At 34.9% G+C, this 15,017-nt stretch overlaps 1 protein-coding gene across 1 annotated transcript in view; it reads left to right on the top strand.

Moving 5' to 3' along the window:
* Positions 1-15,017, top strand: part of UNC13C (unc-13 homolog C) — a 548,174-nt gene that overhangs the window by 363,117 nt on the left and 170,040 nt on the right. Inside the window, exon 18 of the mRNA XM_072808724.1 lies at positions 2,109-2,194. Coding sequence (XP_072664825.1) covers positions 2,109-2,194 — 86 coding nt within the window. The remainder of the gene's footprint in view (positions 1-2,108; positions 2,195-15,017) is intronic.

The following is a 15,017-nucleotide window of genomic DNA, read 5'->3' on the forward strand; positions in this document are numbered from 1 at the left end:
TTTTATTCCTTCTTTTGCTATCTATATGCCCCGTCTTATTTGTTTTTCTTGTCTTTTCTTAATCTCTAGGAATGCCAGTATAATGTCTAATAGGAGTAGTGATATAAATATAACTACTATGATCCCGGACTTAGTATGAGACCATTAAGTATAATGTTAGTTGTAGGTTTTTGTACATTCTCTTTGTAAGGTTGACTACCCTCTAACTTCTAGTTTTCAGAGTTTTTATTTGTTTGTTTATCATGAATGAATGTTAAGCTTTGTCAGATACTTATTCTGTGCCTACTGAGATGACAACAAGTTTTTCTCTTTTTGTCCATTAATACAATAAATTACACTGCTTCATTTTTGAATGTTGAACCAACATTGCATTTTTGGGATAACTCTCTCTTGATCATGATGTATAATCCTTTTTATATATTGTAGGATCTTATTTGCCATTTTTATTGAGGAATTTTTCAACTATTTTTATGAGAGATATTATTCAGTTTTCTTTTTACATAATGTCTGTGTTTTTCTAATATCAGATCATTATAAAGTGACTTAATATGTTCTTTATTCCTGATTTAAAAATTAAAATAACCAATTTCCTCCTTTTATGAGCTTAAAGCCCTCTCGTTATGTTCTATCACTTATAATTTTGTTGCTACATAATTGTTACATAAAAATTAATATGCTACATATTGTGTGATATTAGTGGCTATCCACAATGAAAACTGTTGAAATAAATTGCTTGCCTAAGGTTATTTTTATATCCATAGAGTAAACTTTAATATTGAAAACTAATTTGCATATATTCGGGTTATATTAATTTTCCCATCATAGAAAGTATTCTGAGTTTAAATACTTGATAAATGTACAGATTCTGCATTTAAGCTTTGAAATATCAATTGACATTATTAGACAAATTGATGGCAGTTGGTAAGGGATATCTGATGAAACACTTGCTTTCAGTGAAAAGTTGGGCTAGAATAGTTTTTTTCTGTGTCAGTGTTTTGTTTTTCTTACTTGAGGTCATATTGAGGTCCTGTTAATTAGGCAACACTTCCTACTGCATTCAGAATTGTATTACTCTTTTTTTGATTTAAACTCAAAAATATAAAAGAATGTGAGAGCTATTTTTGTTTCTTAACATATTTTAGTATATATTATTTTTTGTATATATGTATATATTAAATATTTGTTAGAACAGAAAATGCTTTCAGTCTTAACATAAAGTTAAGACAACCCTCTGCCATCAAAATGCTTCAGTTGTTCTTTCTGAGGATTTAGATTCCTTAAAAATGTGGAACTGGTACAGTTCTGAAAGTCCTAAATTTATTGTGTGTAAAAGTAAGGCTGATTCATGTTTTTCAAAATGTATCACCGGAGTGATAGATAACCTGTAGCAATGTTTTTGGTTATTGGCATGTGGTATTTTCAGTATAATGAAAAGACTTAGTCATTGTATCCATTGGGTTTATATTACTAGGAGACTTATCCTAAGACTGAAAACACATACAAACAGAATGCATATTTAGTAGCAGTAGGAATCTTAATCCTAAAGTTTATTTGATCTAAAACACAGACATGCTCGGGATTTCTCGAGTCTTGATTAATGGGTCCTCAGTGGGCCATTTTACCAGGGCAGTGAGGAGCCTTCTCAAAAAGTTTATTTTAAGCAAATAAAGAATGGAAGCACTCAAGTGTGCTTTAAGGAAAATGGCTAACAGATGAATGTAAGGTGTTGTTTTGGGTATTACCTGGTGTCTGGTACTCAGAGTATTATGCTCTATCTTCAAAATTGAGATATATGAAAATAGAGTGCTTGGTAAAACTAAAGGGACTCTTTAGAACAAATGCATAGCCTAAGACATCCATCAGAAGCCCCAGGTATCACTACTTCAGATTCATGTTAGGGTATCTATTTTCCCAGCACCAAATAACTGTGTTTATTTCCACACTCTGGTACGTAGCTTTTCCTCTACCTGTGAAAGTCTATGAAGAAAAATCTAATAAATAAAAGTATGAACTATATAACAATTACTGTGGCATATATGTCAAGCGACATATTTCATTTTTTAGGCACATTTCTCATTTTGATGTACTAATATATATGTTTGTTTTAGATTTCCTCAAGAACTGAACATGGGAAAAATAAGTGCTGAAATTATGTGGACCCTTTTTGCTCAAGATATGAAATATGCACTGGAAGGTAATTATAAATATCCATATGTCTTAGAACACGTGTTTTAGGTAAATTGTGATTTTTTTGTTCTTGATTTTAAATGTAAAGAATTGATGCATTAAAATGCTGTGATTAATTCTAAAATTTATTTCCACATTGTAGGCAAATAGACGTCTCTGAGTATATAAAAGCCCTAAAAAACATACATGTTTAATCAAATCATCTAAGTTGCACGATCATAAGTATTTCACTCATAGTATAATACTCAGATGTATGCGTACCATATGGCAGTTCATTTACCAAAGCAAGCCATATTGAAGCGTGAGTAACTAATATTAGTCCAGAAATTTGTCTACATAGAGTTGAAAATTGTATCCATGGCTATGAAAGTTAAAATCTGACCAAAGTTTTCAAAAAGACAATGGCAAGGCTCTTTGCCAGAAACTTTGTTCTCAATAAGTCCAAATCTCATCAGGGAAATAGAGATCTTAAAATAGAACTCTAGGGGCACCTGGGTTGCTCAGTAGATTAATTTTATAACTCTTTTGGTTTGGGCTCAGGTCATGATCTCAGGGTGGTGAGATCCAGCCCCCTATCCAGAGTGGTCAGCTGTGCACTCCGCATGGGGTCTGCATGGGATTCTTTCCCCATTCCTCTCACTCCCTTTGGGCTCCTCTCCCTGCTCACATGCATGCATGCATGTGAGTGCACACATTCTCTCTCTCTCTCCAAATAAATAAATAAATAAATATATACACATATGCATATATACATATGTATATATATTTAAGATATATATCTTAAATAAATAATCTTTAAAAAATAAAATAGAATTCTAAGTTAAAATATTTTGTCAAATATCCTTTGAGCTCTCACATTGTTTAGCGTTAGAGAAGCAGAAGCCAGCCTAGGTTTCCTGTCCTCTAGCAACTTACAGTCTAGAGGAAAACTTTCTTTCCATTTGTTCAACAATATATATTGAGCCCCTAAATGCTAAATATCCATCCTTGTACTCAGGGTGGAGGATAGAGCAGTGAACAAGATGTCCATGGTCCCTGCCCTCAACAAAATTATGGAGGGAAGCCACAGTTGATATGAGGTGATTGAGGTTAATGATAATAGAATGTCTGGAGGAAAAGCATCTAACTCAGATTTGGGACAGGAGGACAATGCAGACTTTCTAGAGGAACTTCCTCTGAAAAAGTGTTATTATTCTGACAAAGATCTGAAGTACAAGTAGGAGTTAGTTCTGGGAAGAGATGAGCAAGAAGCATCTTTGTGCTGTCCTGGCAGAGGACAGAGCATTGGCGATTAGAGTGAGCACAAGGTACATTTGAGAAAAGTGCAGGCAGTCCTGTGAGCAAGAGGTAGCAAGAAGAGAGGCTGGAGAAATTGTCAGGGACCAGCATGCAGGACCTGGTGGGCCATGGTGAGGAGTTTGACTCTCTGCTAAGAAAACAAGAAACAGGGATGCCTGGGTGGCTCAGTGGTTGAGAGCTTGCCTTTGGCCCAGGGCGTGATCCTGGAGACCCAGGATCGAGTCCCACATCGGGGTCCTTGCATGGAGCCTGCTTCTCTCTCTGCATGTGTCTCTGCCTCTCTCCCTCTCTGTGTCTCTCCTGAATAAATAAATAAAATCTTAAAAAAAAAAAAAAAGAAAACAAGAAACAGTAAAGGGATTTCAGAGGTACATATCTTGTTCAGATTTGCAACTTAGAATAAGCATTTTGACTGTAATATGAAAATAGATTAATAGGTAAGACTGGTTCAGAGTTCGTGCTCATTGTATCACTGTTTTGTTTGTTTGTTTTACCGTTGCTAAAATGTAAACATCATGTATCAACCCCATTCTCTTTGGTTTTTTTTTTTTTTTGCCTCCCACCAACCACATCCTTTCACACCACTCTGCTTCAGTTCTCTCTCTGAAATCTAGGAGACTCTTAAGTCAAATGGCAAGCACCAGTACACTAGGCCAATACGTTTCTTCAACTAGCATGTGCTCCCTTGGTTCTATTCCTTACACTCCCCCATCCTTCTCAAATGTCTTTCTGGCATCTCAAACTTTATAAAATCGACAAAGAATTCTTAATTTCCCCTGTCAAAACCCACTTCTTCCTCCTGCACATATTGCAGTACTGACGTGACCATTTATTCAGTTGCTCAAGTCAAACATGTATGGTTTTTGTGGATTCCTTTCTTTTCCACATCACATTCTAAGTTCTTTGGGCTTTCCCACCAGCTGCCTTATTTCCTTGACTTCTCTTCCCAGCAGTCTTCAGCAGTAGCCATGTGGGGCTCAGTTTAGTGTCATTTCTTCTCAGGATCCAAAGTCACTGCCAGGAAAAACCTTATTACTTTAATCGGTTGTATAGCAAGCAATTACTATCTTTTATTTGTGTCTGTGAGTGTACATTTTATTGCTTCTGAACAGTCTGTCTTCTTCACCACAACATAATTTTTTTGCCTATAGTGATACCTACAAAATAGGAAAATAGTACAGTAACTCCTTGTTAAATAAAGACTTTACTGGGGAATCCTAGCTCATTGGAGTAGGAAGCAGAGGAGGAGAGACTTCCACTTGTGATCTTTTACTGTGTGATGTTGAGAACATTCCAAGAAGTCAGCAACTTTGTGTGTCATCACTCTGACCTGTAACGTGAAACATTCACATTGGATCAGAGGGGTGGGCAATGGACAGGGAGACTCCTGCCCACATTTTGGAAGAATCTGATTATTTTAAACCATTCCAAGGTGGCACTACTTTCCAGTACACATTTTATTTAGGCAAGTCCTCTCTTTGCTCATGTAGAAACATTTGTGTAACTAATGGATGTTTTATGTTACATTTATGTTACATTTACTTTTAAAAATAAGTAGTTACTTTAGAAAATTAAACATAGTATTTCTGTTAAGGAATTTAACCTCAAAAATTCAATATTTGTTCAAAACATCAAGGAAAATAGGAATGCTACAGATAAAGTGTCTATAACTTTGATTAGATGCTTACTGATTATAGATTAAAAATTTTGTATAAGCAGAGTATCCCAAAATGCTGAGATTGTATCATCAAAAATCAGATCCAAGATCAAGAGTTAATAATCTTGCAATTACCTTAGCTTTTTTTTGAGACAAGAGTCTCCTTTTTAAATTTTATTTTTTAAATAGCAGTTTAATTAATTAATTAATTAATTTTAAATAGCAGTTTTAGTAATGAGTAATTCATATACCATACAGTTCAACCAACTTAAAGTGTACAACTCAATAGTTATTACATTTGCACATTCACACAGATTTTCAAGAAGGCATAATAAATATAGAAAGGGAGTAACATGGATTGCAGTTTATGATTTACGCATCTACTTCTTACACCAGAAGAGAAGACTTTTGAGTTCAAAGATTGTTTTCCTTCATCTTTGTACTTATTGAACCGTAATAGAAACTCACTATGTGTTTGTTTACTTGAAGTGAATTGCAAATGGGACAATCCTATAGATGGCACCTTGGAGACAAGGATAGAATACCTGCCATGTTCAAACTAAACATTTGTGGAATTGCAAGTTGGGAAGCAACAAGATATCTGAGTCTGGGAAACCTAACTTCAGAAAGCTTTATCATGCTCTGCAACCTTGGGCAATTATGCTCCTTCAAACCTTGATTTTCTTTTCTATGAAAAAGGCCATAGGAGTCCCCAGGTTGGTGAGAGGATTGCACAATATGTTAAATGTACTTTTCAAACAAAAGCACTATGCTAATGGGATGAGACTATCACTGTTTTTATATAAAGAGGAAAAGATCTGTCAAATTCTCAAAGCAGTCTCCTTCAGGGGTCATTTAAGGTTTAAACCCCTAGGAGAGTATTCATGTGAATCTACTCACTTTCTCTCCCTTCTTTCTTTTCAGTATTTCAGTCTAATAGGTGGCCTCAAGAAAAGTACTCTACCCTTTTAAAAAATGTGGCATGAATAATAATTACTAGAGAAAATGAGGACTAAGAATGCCTCATAGGTAGAGAGCATATACTTAAAACACTTATCTGGAAGGCTCTTTTGCACATTGATAGTAATGTCTGACTCTTCCTATTTGCCTTCTAGAACATTGTTAATATTGACTATGGAGTAATGCTTTGGACTGTTGATCTAGAAAGATTCTGTTATTACATAATTTGGGCTACATAGTTCGTCTTGTGACTAAAGTAACAGCCCAACTTGTGAAAGGCTGTGATGAAGTCAGGTCAGCAGAGAGGAGCCAGTTAGAACTTCAGGACTTGTAGCTCTTTGGAGCTTTTTGCTCTACTTCATGAACTTCATGAACTGCTATAAAAGAAGTAATCTAATTTAAAATGAAACAGCTTTTCCCAAACTTTACTCAATCTGTATGCGCCAACTTATTTTGTTAACATTTGACATTGGCCACCTTACAAGTGTGATAGTAATTCATTTGATCACATGGTGATAACTTACTGAATAAAACCAGCATAAATTTTACAAATTAAAAGAAGATGTACTTTATGTGGAAAAGGGAGCACAGGAAGGGAGAAAAATGTGAAACAAAGTTGGTTTATGGAATTTTTTCTAAATAATTTATTCTAAAAACTCTTGTAGTCTTTACTCTGGCAGGTACAAATGTAGGCTTTGCAGTAATTTAGACCAAGGTCTGAGTTCAGTCTTTGCTACTTTCCATTAACTTCTTGGCTCTTATTTTGTACAATTTATTAAACTCAACAAGCCTTACTTTCCACATGTATTAACAAGGGACAAAAATACCTACCTTATAAATTATTGTAAGGAGAAATAATAAGACAGAGAGAGATGGGTGTGAACGGGGATGATATCCTAGCACATAATAAATACTCAACAAATATTAGCCATTATGACAGATTTGAAGATTATAATTTAGTAAACAAGAACTTGGAAATGATTTATAATACCACCAAAATGTCTAGATGCCTATAAGTGACTAAAATGTTTAATTGGTTATTCCAGTTGACTGCAGACATTGAGCTTGTCATCTTGATATCCACAGAATTTGGTTGCCTGCCAATTCTCAAATCAGGACAGTCCTGTTCAGGGCACTTGATTGTGTAACATATGTCTGTGTCTTCAAAGTCTTCATTATGAGCAAACCCTGCTAGGCCTCAAGATAGCAGCCAGATGGTAGACTGGGTCCACAAGAATTCAGGTGGTTTCTAATTAATAGTTCTGTAAGAGTGTTTGGGATTCTTTTAAACACTGATTCTTAAATTGGGATTTGTGGCTGATCTTCAAGTCCTATCCTGAAATGGCATCCACATTGAGGAAGGGGTGGGATGGGAGACAGGTGTCTAAGGCATTTGTCACATTCTTAAATGAATCTTTGAATAGAAAAACAGTCAGTGAAAATCAATTGGTGAAAAATTAGTTTTACTTTAATCACTTAGGCCAAGATAAAATTAATTACAATATGTAACACACAATTGTCTTTCACCTAGCATTAGTAAAGTCTCCCATATCAGTGCTCCTCAAGCTTTAGTTTCCCCACTTGTCTCCTGGTAATCTTGCTAAAACATGGATTGAATAGATTTTGGGGGGAGATAGTATACTTTTAATTTTTAAGAAAATCCGAGATGATACCAGGCAGCTGGTTGGTGCACCACCTACTGAGCATAGCAAGGCTTCAATGCTGTTGTTGAAGTAACATGATATTCTGAACAGTTTGCCTTTTTATGACTGATCTTTGTTGTCTGCTATTTAGTTATCATGTTGGACCTCACCAATAGAAGAAAATTCTCAGACTGCTTTTGTAGTTTTTCAACATACCATCATCCTAGTAAACACATCTATGGCCATTAATTTTTCTTCACACTTTCCCTGTGCTATCTAATCTTAACTTATAATTCAAATATTTTTATATTAAATATCTTTGAGTGTTCTTCACTCTCTTCATATTTATTGTTTAGGTCTTCTCTCAAAGAAGTATGATCTCTCTCTATTGCTCGTCACCCAAATGCAGGTGTCAGGCCACCCTGATGTTTAAGAACATTGTTCTTGAAGTTGTAACCACAAAGAAAATGAGAACACGAGGGCGTGATTACCTCTTCACCCATCTTATTGACTACCTTGCCTACACCAACAGAATTGACTTATTGCCCCATCAATTTCTCTAGCGTCATTTAAAGTATTCTCATACTTAATGTCTTTCTGATCTATCTCATACTTGGTCTAGCTCAAATTATTTCACACTTGTCATCTTTCTGGTCTACTGGTCAGCAAATTGCTGATTTTCAAGTCTGCCCTCACAAATCACTAGTTGTAAATTGATTTCAGTCCTCATTTTTTAGTAAACAAGAGTAGTTTTTTACTAATTTCTACAATGAACAAAAACTCCCATGAGTAACAGGAATGTTGGTGTTTCTTAACAAGAAGGGATGGCAGGTGGCTTTCCCTCACCCTAATATGAATTACCAGTATTCCAGAAACAGACAACTTTTCAGTGATTCAAAGAAGTAGTACAGTATATATTTGTGAAAGTATTAGCTTTTAATGGATAATGTCTTGTACCTGAAAATAAAATTTCTATCCTGTATTTCATATGACTAATAAGTTATTTTCCTATTCTAAAAGCTGTTAAGATTTAGGTACTCTGACAATGACTACTGGAATACCACAGAGACAGTTAAACAGTGCTTGAGGACACTTTTACTTTCCTTATATTATAAAATAGCATAGTAATCATTCTAGGTACCTAAACTAAATATTGGGAAGTCATGGTCGACTTCTTTCTTTCCTCAGCATCCAATTAGCAAATATATAGTATAAGCTCTCTATCTAAATTCTCCTCCATAATTTTCTGTTTCTTACTATTGTCCTTGTTTGGACATACATCTTTCCTGCTACCTTCATCGATAGGGTTCTTCCTTTGTATATGTTTCCTTGACCACTGGATAAAATCCAAATTTCTTAGCATAGCCTGCACTGGTACCTTACTCTCCTTTCTGTATCTAATTTTAGTCCTAGTGTTTAGTACCTTCCCCATACATAGACTATATGCTCTAGCTTATTCCAACTATTTGACATTTCTCTGAAATCTTCTTATAAGTTTCTGTCTCAGGGCAATGTGCATAATGCCCCCGTCACTGCTCAAGCTTTTCTCTACTTGCTATCCCTAGCAAAGACTCATGTATTCTTCAAAGTTTAATTCAAAGTTCTTACATTAAGTTTTTCCTGAGATTCTCGGAAAGAAATAAGTACTTCGTCCCTATTCTCCCATAATACTTTCTATTATAACATTTGTTCTTCTGTTACACTTCACAAATCTATCATTCACTATACCTTGAACTCTTACTCAACTTTGTTCAAATCTCTCAGCTCTTCCCTTTCTTTGACACTTAATACAAATGCTCTGAACCAATGAATGCATATATAAATATATACCTATGTTTACATACAGGCAAAAGAATAGCTATGTTTCATTCCCATTTTTTAGTATGTGTGCTGCTGAAGCGAGCACAATATATGTTTAATTCCCAAATGTTCATTTCCAGCCACAATTCAGTATAATCACACAAATCTGATGCAATCACTTACACAAAGGAGAACATTTCCCAAAAATTATTTTCACCACATGTTGTGGTTTTAGCAGTTCTACGAAGTATTTAATAATTATAAATGTGAAAAAAGCCCTAAATACTTTATTTACCTACAGAAATTCAGTATATGTATGTGTGTGTATTGCCCATGCATGTGTTTGAATGTTAAGGGAAGATTGTATGTTTGCAATGACATTCAAGCTATACTTCCATGATAAATTGTAAAATATTTCTTGCAGTCATACTCTGTTTATTAGCCCCACCTTCATTTTTGTGACATCTTCCTAATTTTGGAATTCCAAATCTAGATTAACAGACAACAAATGAAAAAACTACAACAAATGATCACTAATTCTTGATGTTCATTACTGCAAAGACACAGTTCTATTCATTTAAATTTTCAGTGGCAGTTCACATGACTCACCCCAAAACAGAGATTGGATTTTTGGATTAATATATCAGTTTAGATGGAGCAGTTTGAGATATCATGTGTTATATTTGCCCTTCAATTCCCCTAAATAAAGGCAAGAACAAAATACATTATATTTTATGTTTTTCTCCACTCCCCCAAATAAGGGCAAGAACAAAGTGTATTTATTGATATTTAAGTTCTGGATTCACTAGGGAAGTTGTTCTCAAAATATGGGGCCCAGCAGTCTGTTTTTTAAATAAGACCTCTAGGTGATTCTGATGCATGCTACAGTTTGAGACTATCATTTTTTTTTATTTATGAGAAAGAAGAATAGGAGAAAAATTAAAATAATAGTAAAAAGGAGAAGAGAATTAAAAAAAAAAATAATTCTCAAGGAAGTGGAAGGAGAAAGTCCAAGTCAAATTCATTAGCTAAAACTCAATAGGAGAAAAGTGACATGGAAGATATGGATAATTTAGCCAAGAAGGCATAGCAAAATGAACCTCTATTATAAACAAATGAAAAACTTGCTTATTTTGTTTAATCTCCTATCCAAAAGAAAAATAGAAACATATTACATTCATGGCAAGCCTTTCTTCTTTCTTTCTTTCTTTCTTTCTTTCTTTCTTTCTTTCTTTCTTTCTTTCTTTCTTTCTTTCTTTTTCTTTCTTTTCTTTCTTTCTTTCTTCTTTTCTTTCTTTCTTTCTTTCTTTCTTTCTTTCTTTCTTTCTTTCTTTCTTTCTTTCTTTCTTTCTTTCTTTCTTTCACTTGGAGTCATATTCCAATAAGAGCAAATAAATTTCCTCTAATATTTACATCTTTATTACTTTGCATAGAACAAAACTCAGTGCATTTTGAAATAGTTCATGCTTTCAGGAAACACATTACAATTAAAAGTTGAGAGGAGTGGGAATGGGAAATAAATCCTTCTTACAAGGTAAGCTGGGAGTAGCCACGTGGGCACAAATATAAAAGGAAATAAAATGGAAACTGGAAATGTTCTTATAATCCCTTTGCTTTTACCTTCTAAATGTAGTATTTCTCAGACATTTTGGAATTATCCCCTATCAATGTTCAAATGACCTAAACTGGGAAGCAAGGAGCCCCTTTCACACCTACAGTAAATGCATTTCAGTTTCCTCTTCTCTGGTTAGCACCCTCTCCCCCAACGATTAAGTTGTAACTACGTGTTTTGTATTTCTGGAGAAGACCGAGAGTGTAAACTGTATGTGTAATTAATCTAGAACATGCTGACTGAAATATTTAGCTTCAAAATAACAAGAAAGAAAAATAGGCATTCAGGAGTGTTTGTAATGCTATTATTCATCTTAACCTTTAACCGTCTACTAACTTGCCTTATAATCTCTTTCAGTAAAAGGTAATTAAAATATGTTGACCTGAGTAATATACTGAGTTCCTTTGATAGAAATGAGTATTAGAGTAAAACCTAATTAAATGGTCCACCACTTTCTCTGGGTTCCTAATTCTCCAACTCAAAAAGTAATCACATAGCAAAAACAGGTCTAAAGTAACTTAGACTGTGGTGTGGCCTCACCACAGTGGATTCATTTGCCAAATGCACCCCACGTGTGCTCTGAAATTAAGTTCAGTAGCTGTTAAGTCTGTCTTTTAACTTTAGTAAAATCCTGGGTAAATGGAAATGATTCCCCAAAAGCCCAGTGACTGTTTTTTATTTTTTAGAATGAACAGATGGAACATCACCAGTTCAGGTATTTTAAATTGTTACATAGCCATATGTAAGTAGCAATAAGGATCTCTCTCTACCCAGATGCAGGCTCCAATAAGAAAATTCTAGTAGTATTTCACTTAATCCTGTTATTTACTTGGTATTGAAATAAAGAACAGTCATCCACACTAACAATTCAGGGGTTCAAAGGGCAACCTGAGCTTTATCACATTTTTCTTACCGTAGTATTTGAATTTAAATTTTTTGCTGACTCAATTCAGGGTCTTGTCATGAGCATAGCTGCCCTCTAGCTGTTCAGATTGGTACAAGTTGACTCTTCTGATTTATTTCTTTTTTTAACTTCTGAATGTAAGTCCTCAGAAAAAATATAAGGCAAAACACTGGGTTCTCTTTCCCTCATAGAGCACTACTACTTCACTAGCTAATCATTTATTTATATATTAGATGAATATAAAGAATAAAATGATCAGATCACCTGCAATAGCACCAAAATAGCAAAAGGGAAACTTTCAGGCAGTTATCTAAAAAATATAAAGCTTAGGATTAGTACATCAGTTATCTATTGCTGTGTAACAAATTGTCTTAAAACTGTGTATTAAGCCCCAAAGTGTTTTAATATATATCCATGATTGAATACCACTACTCTTAATGTTAATTAAATTTTGATGGCCTTTGAGAATCTGATGAAATAGGCAGGCTCTATTAGCAAAAGATTCATGTAGCATATACCTACAAAATGTGCATATTTCCTTCCAGGAAAGAGTATATAAGTATATAAGTACCCCATTCGCAGACTTCCTCTGGCAACCTATGAACCTTTGCTTTGCTAGAGTACTGGTTTTCCTTGGATCAGCATCACTACCATTACCTGGGAGGGAAGTTGTTAGAAATGCAAACTCTCATGTCCCACCTAGACCTACTAAGTCAGAAACTCTAAGAAGAGGGTTCAGCAATCCCAGCTTTAACAAGACCTCAAAATGAAACCAATATGTGCTAAAGTTTGAGAACCACTGCTCTAGAAGGCTGGTGTCTAGAAGCATTTGATCAACTAGTGACTGACCCAGGTTCACGGTTCTGGATAGATATCTCACTGTTCTTGTTTCATCATCATTTGAGTAGAAATTCTCTTTTGTTAAAACTTAATTCTTTGGGGAAAAAATGATCACTAAAATAAACCTGATCACTGGTATTCATTCAGGTATTCATTAAACCAAAATATATGCCATTTATTCAATAGATATACACTGAATGCTTGCTCTGTGTCAGGCATGCAAGGCTTGATATAACACACAAAATATGCAAGAGTCCTGACCACTGCCTCAAGGAACTTTTTTTTTAGGAATTTTTTACAGTAAGGAAATAATTACCCAAATAAATATATAATTAGAAAATTTAACCAGTGCTGTGAATGAAACATGTGCCTATGAGACATCTTGAATATACAGGTTAAAAATAAATGTCTAGGACTAAAACCTTGCTAATCAAATCCTATTCCTATCCTGTCCTTTCCCATTTCAGCAGAGGATGCCACCATCGTGTAGTGTTTGGACATCATCTTGGATTCCTTTCTCTTATTCTACCACCATCTCCAAACATACAAAATACACAAATTTGTAAATAAATGATAGCTGTTCTAGTTCCAAAACCTCTCTACCTCTCTACCTTTCTCCATCTCTACTACCTCCAACTAGTTGTAGCCACACACACACTTTTGCTTTGATAGCTGTAATAGCTCCCTAAATGGTTTACACACTTTCATTATGCTCATAGCTTCCAGACTGACCTGCACAAACTTAAAGATTTTGTTTTTAGGGACACCTGGGTGGCTCAGTGGTTGAGCATCTGCCTTTGGCTCAGGGTGTGATCCCGGAGTCCTGGGATAGAGTCCCATCTCGAGCTTCCTGCATGGAGCCTGCTTCTCCCTCTGCCTGTATCTCTGCCTTTCTCTCTCCTTCTCTCTGTGCCTCTCATGAATAAGTAGATAAAATCTTTTAAGAAAGAGATTGTATTTTTATTTATTTATTCGTGAGAGACACAGAATGAGAGGCCAGACATAGGCAGAGGGAGAAGCAGGCTCCCTGTGGGGAGCCTAATGGGACTATCCCAGGACTCTGGGGTCACACCCTGAGCCAAAGGCAGATGCTCAACCACTGAGCCACCCAGGTATCCCACAAACTTAAATTAGATCAAGGCATTCTCTGGCATATAAAAGCTTCCCAAATCTGCCCCTTTCAATAGACCAAAATCCATTTTTTTTAATCATGGTTTCTAATGCACTATGTAATCTACCCATCCCTTCAACTTCATTTATTTACATTCTTCTCACTTATCTCTAGCCACACTGTCTTCATACCTAGACCTCAACTGGGCCACATTTTTTTAAACATCAGAACATTCATGCTTGTTCTTCCACCTATAAAGCTCTTTCCTACTCTCTATATGACAGGGTCTTTCCCATCATACAGATCTTACTTCCCATATCATCTCTTTTCATAACCAGTCCTGACCATCCTGTCTCTCACTACATTTCTACAAATCATCCCTATTTCCCCTGCAACACCTACTGTATCTAAATTTAGCCTAGTTATTTATTCATATGTTTACTAATTTTTTCTCTTTGTCCTATAGCACTGTTTGTAAGTGTTTGGGTCATAGTCCAAAGTAAAAACTACATTTTTGCAGTGACACAGTATACATACACACATACACACACACACACACACACACACACACACACACACACATACAGATACACAAAAGTTTCATGAAATGTGGATTCTTAACAGGAATAGAGGTGAAAAACTCTAAAAATTTCTTATTCTATTTTTTCAATTCCATATATATTATATATAATTATATATAATATTTTATATATTTCATTCAAAAATATAAGTGTATAGAATGTTTATATATAAGCATTTATTTGAATTCTAGTTATAATTCTCTAAATTGATTTCATTACCTACTGATGATTTGGGGCCAGCAGTTTAAAAACACTGCTCTTAAAATAAGCCCGAAGGAGTCAGAAATTTTAATCCCATTTACACTTGTATCCTCATTACTAGGCCATGGTGGATAATCAAATAATAATAATCTTTCAATCATTTAATAATACTTTGTGCAGTAAGTCTTAGGTCCCACAAAAGAATGTCAGATATATTTTCTA

The sequence above is a fragment of the Canis lupus genome, chromosome 32 (assembly GCF_048164855.1).
Source record: "Canis lupus baileyi chromosome 32, mCanLup2.hap1, whole genome shotgun sequence".
NCBI classification, from domain to species: domain Eukaryota; kingdom Metazoa; phylum Chordata; class Mammalia; order Carnivora; family Canidae; genus Canis; species Canis lupus.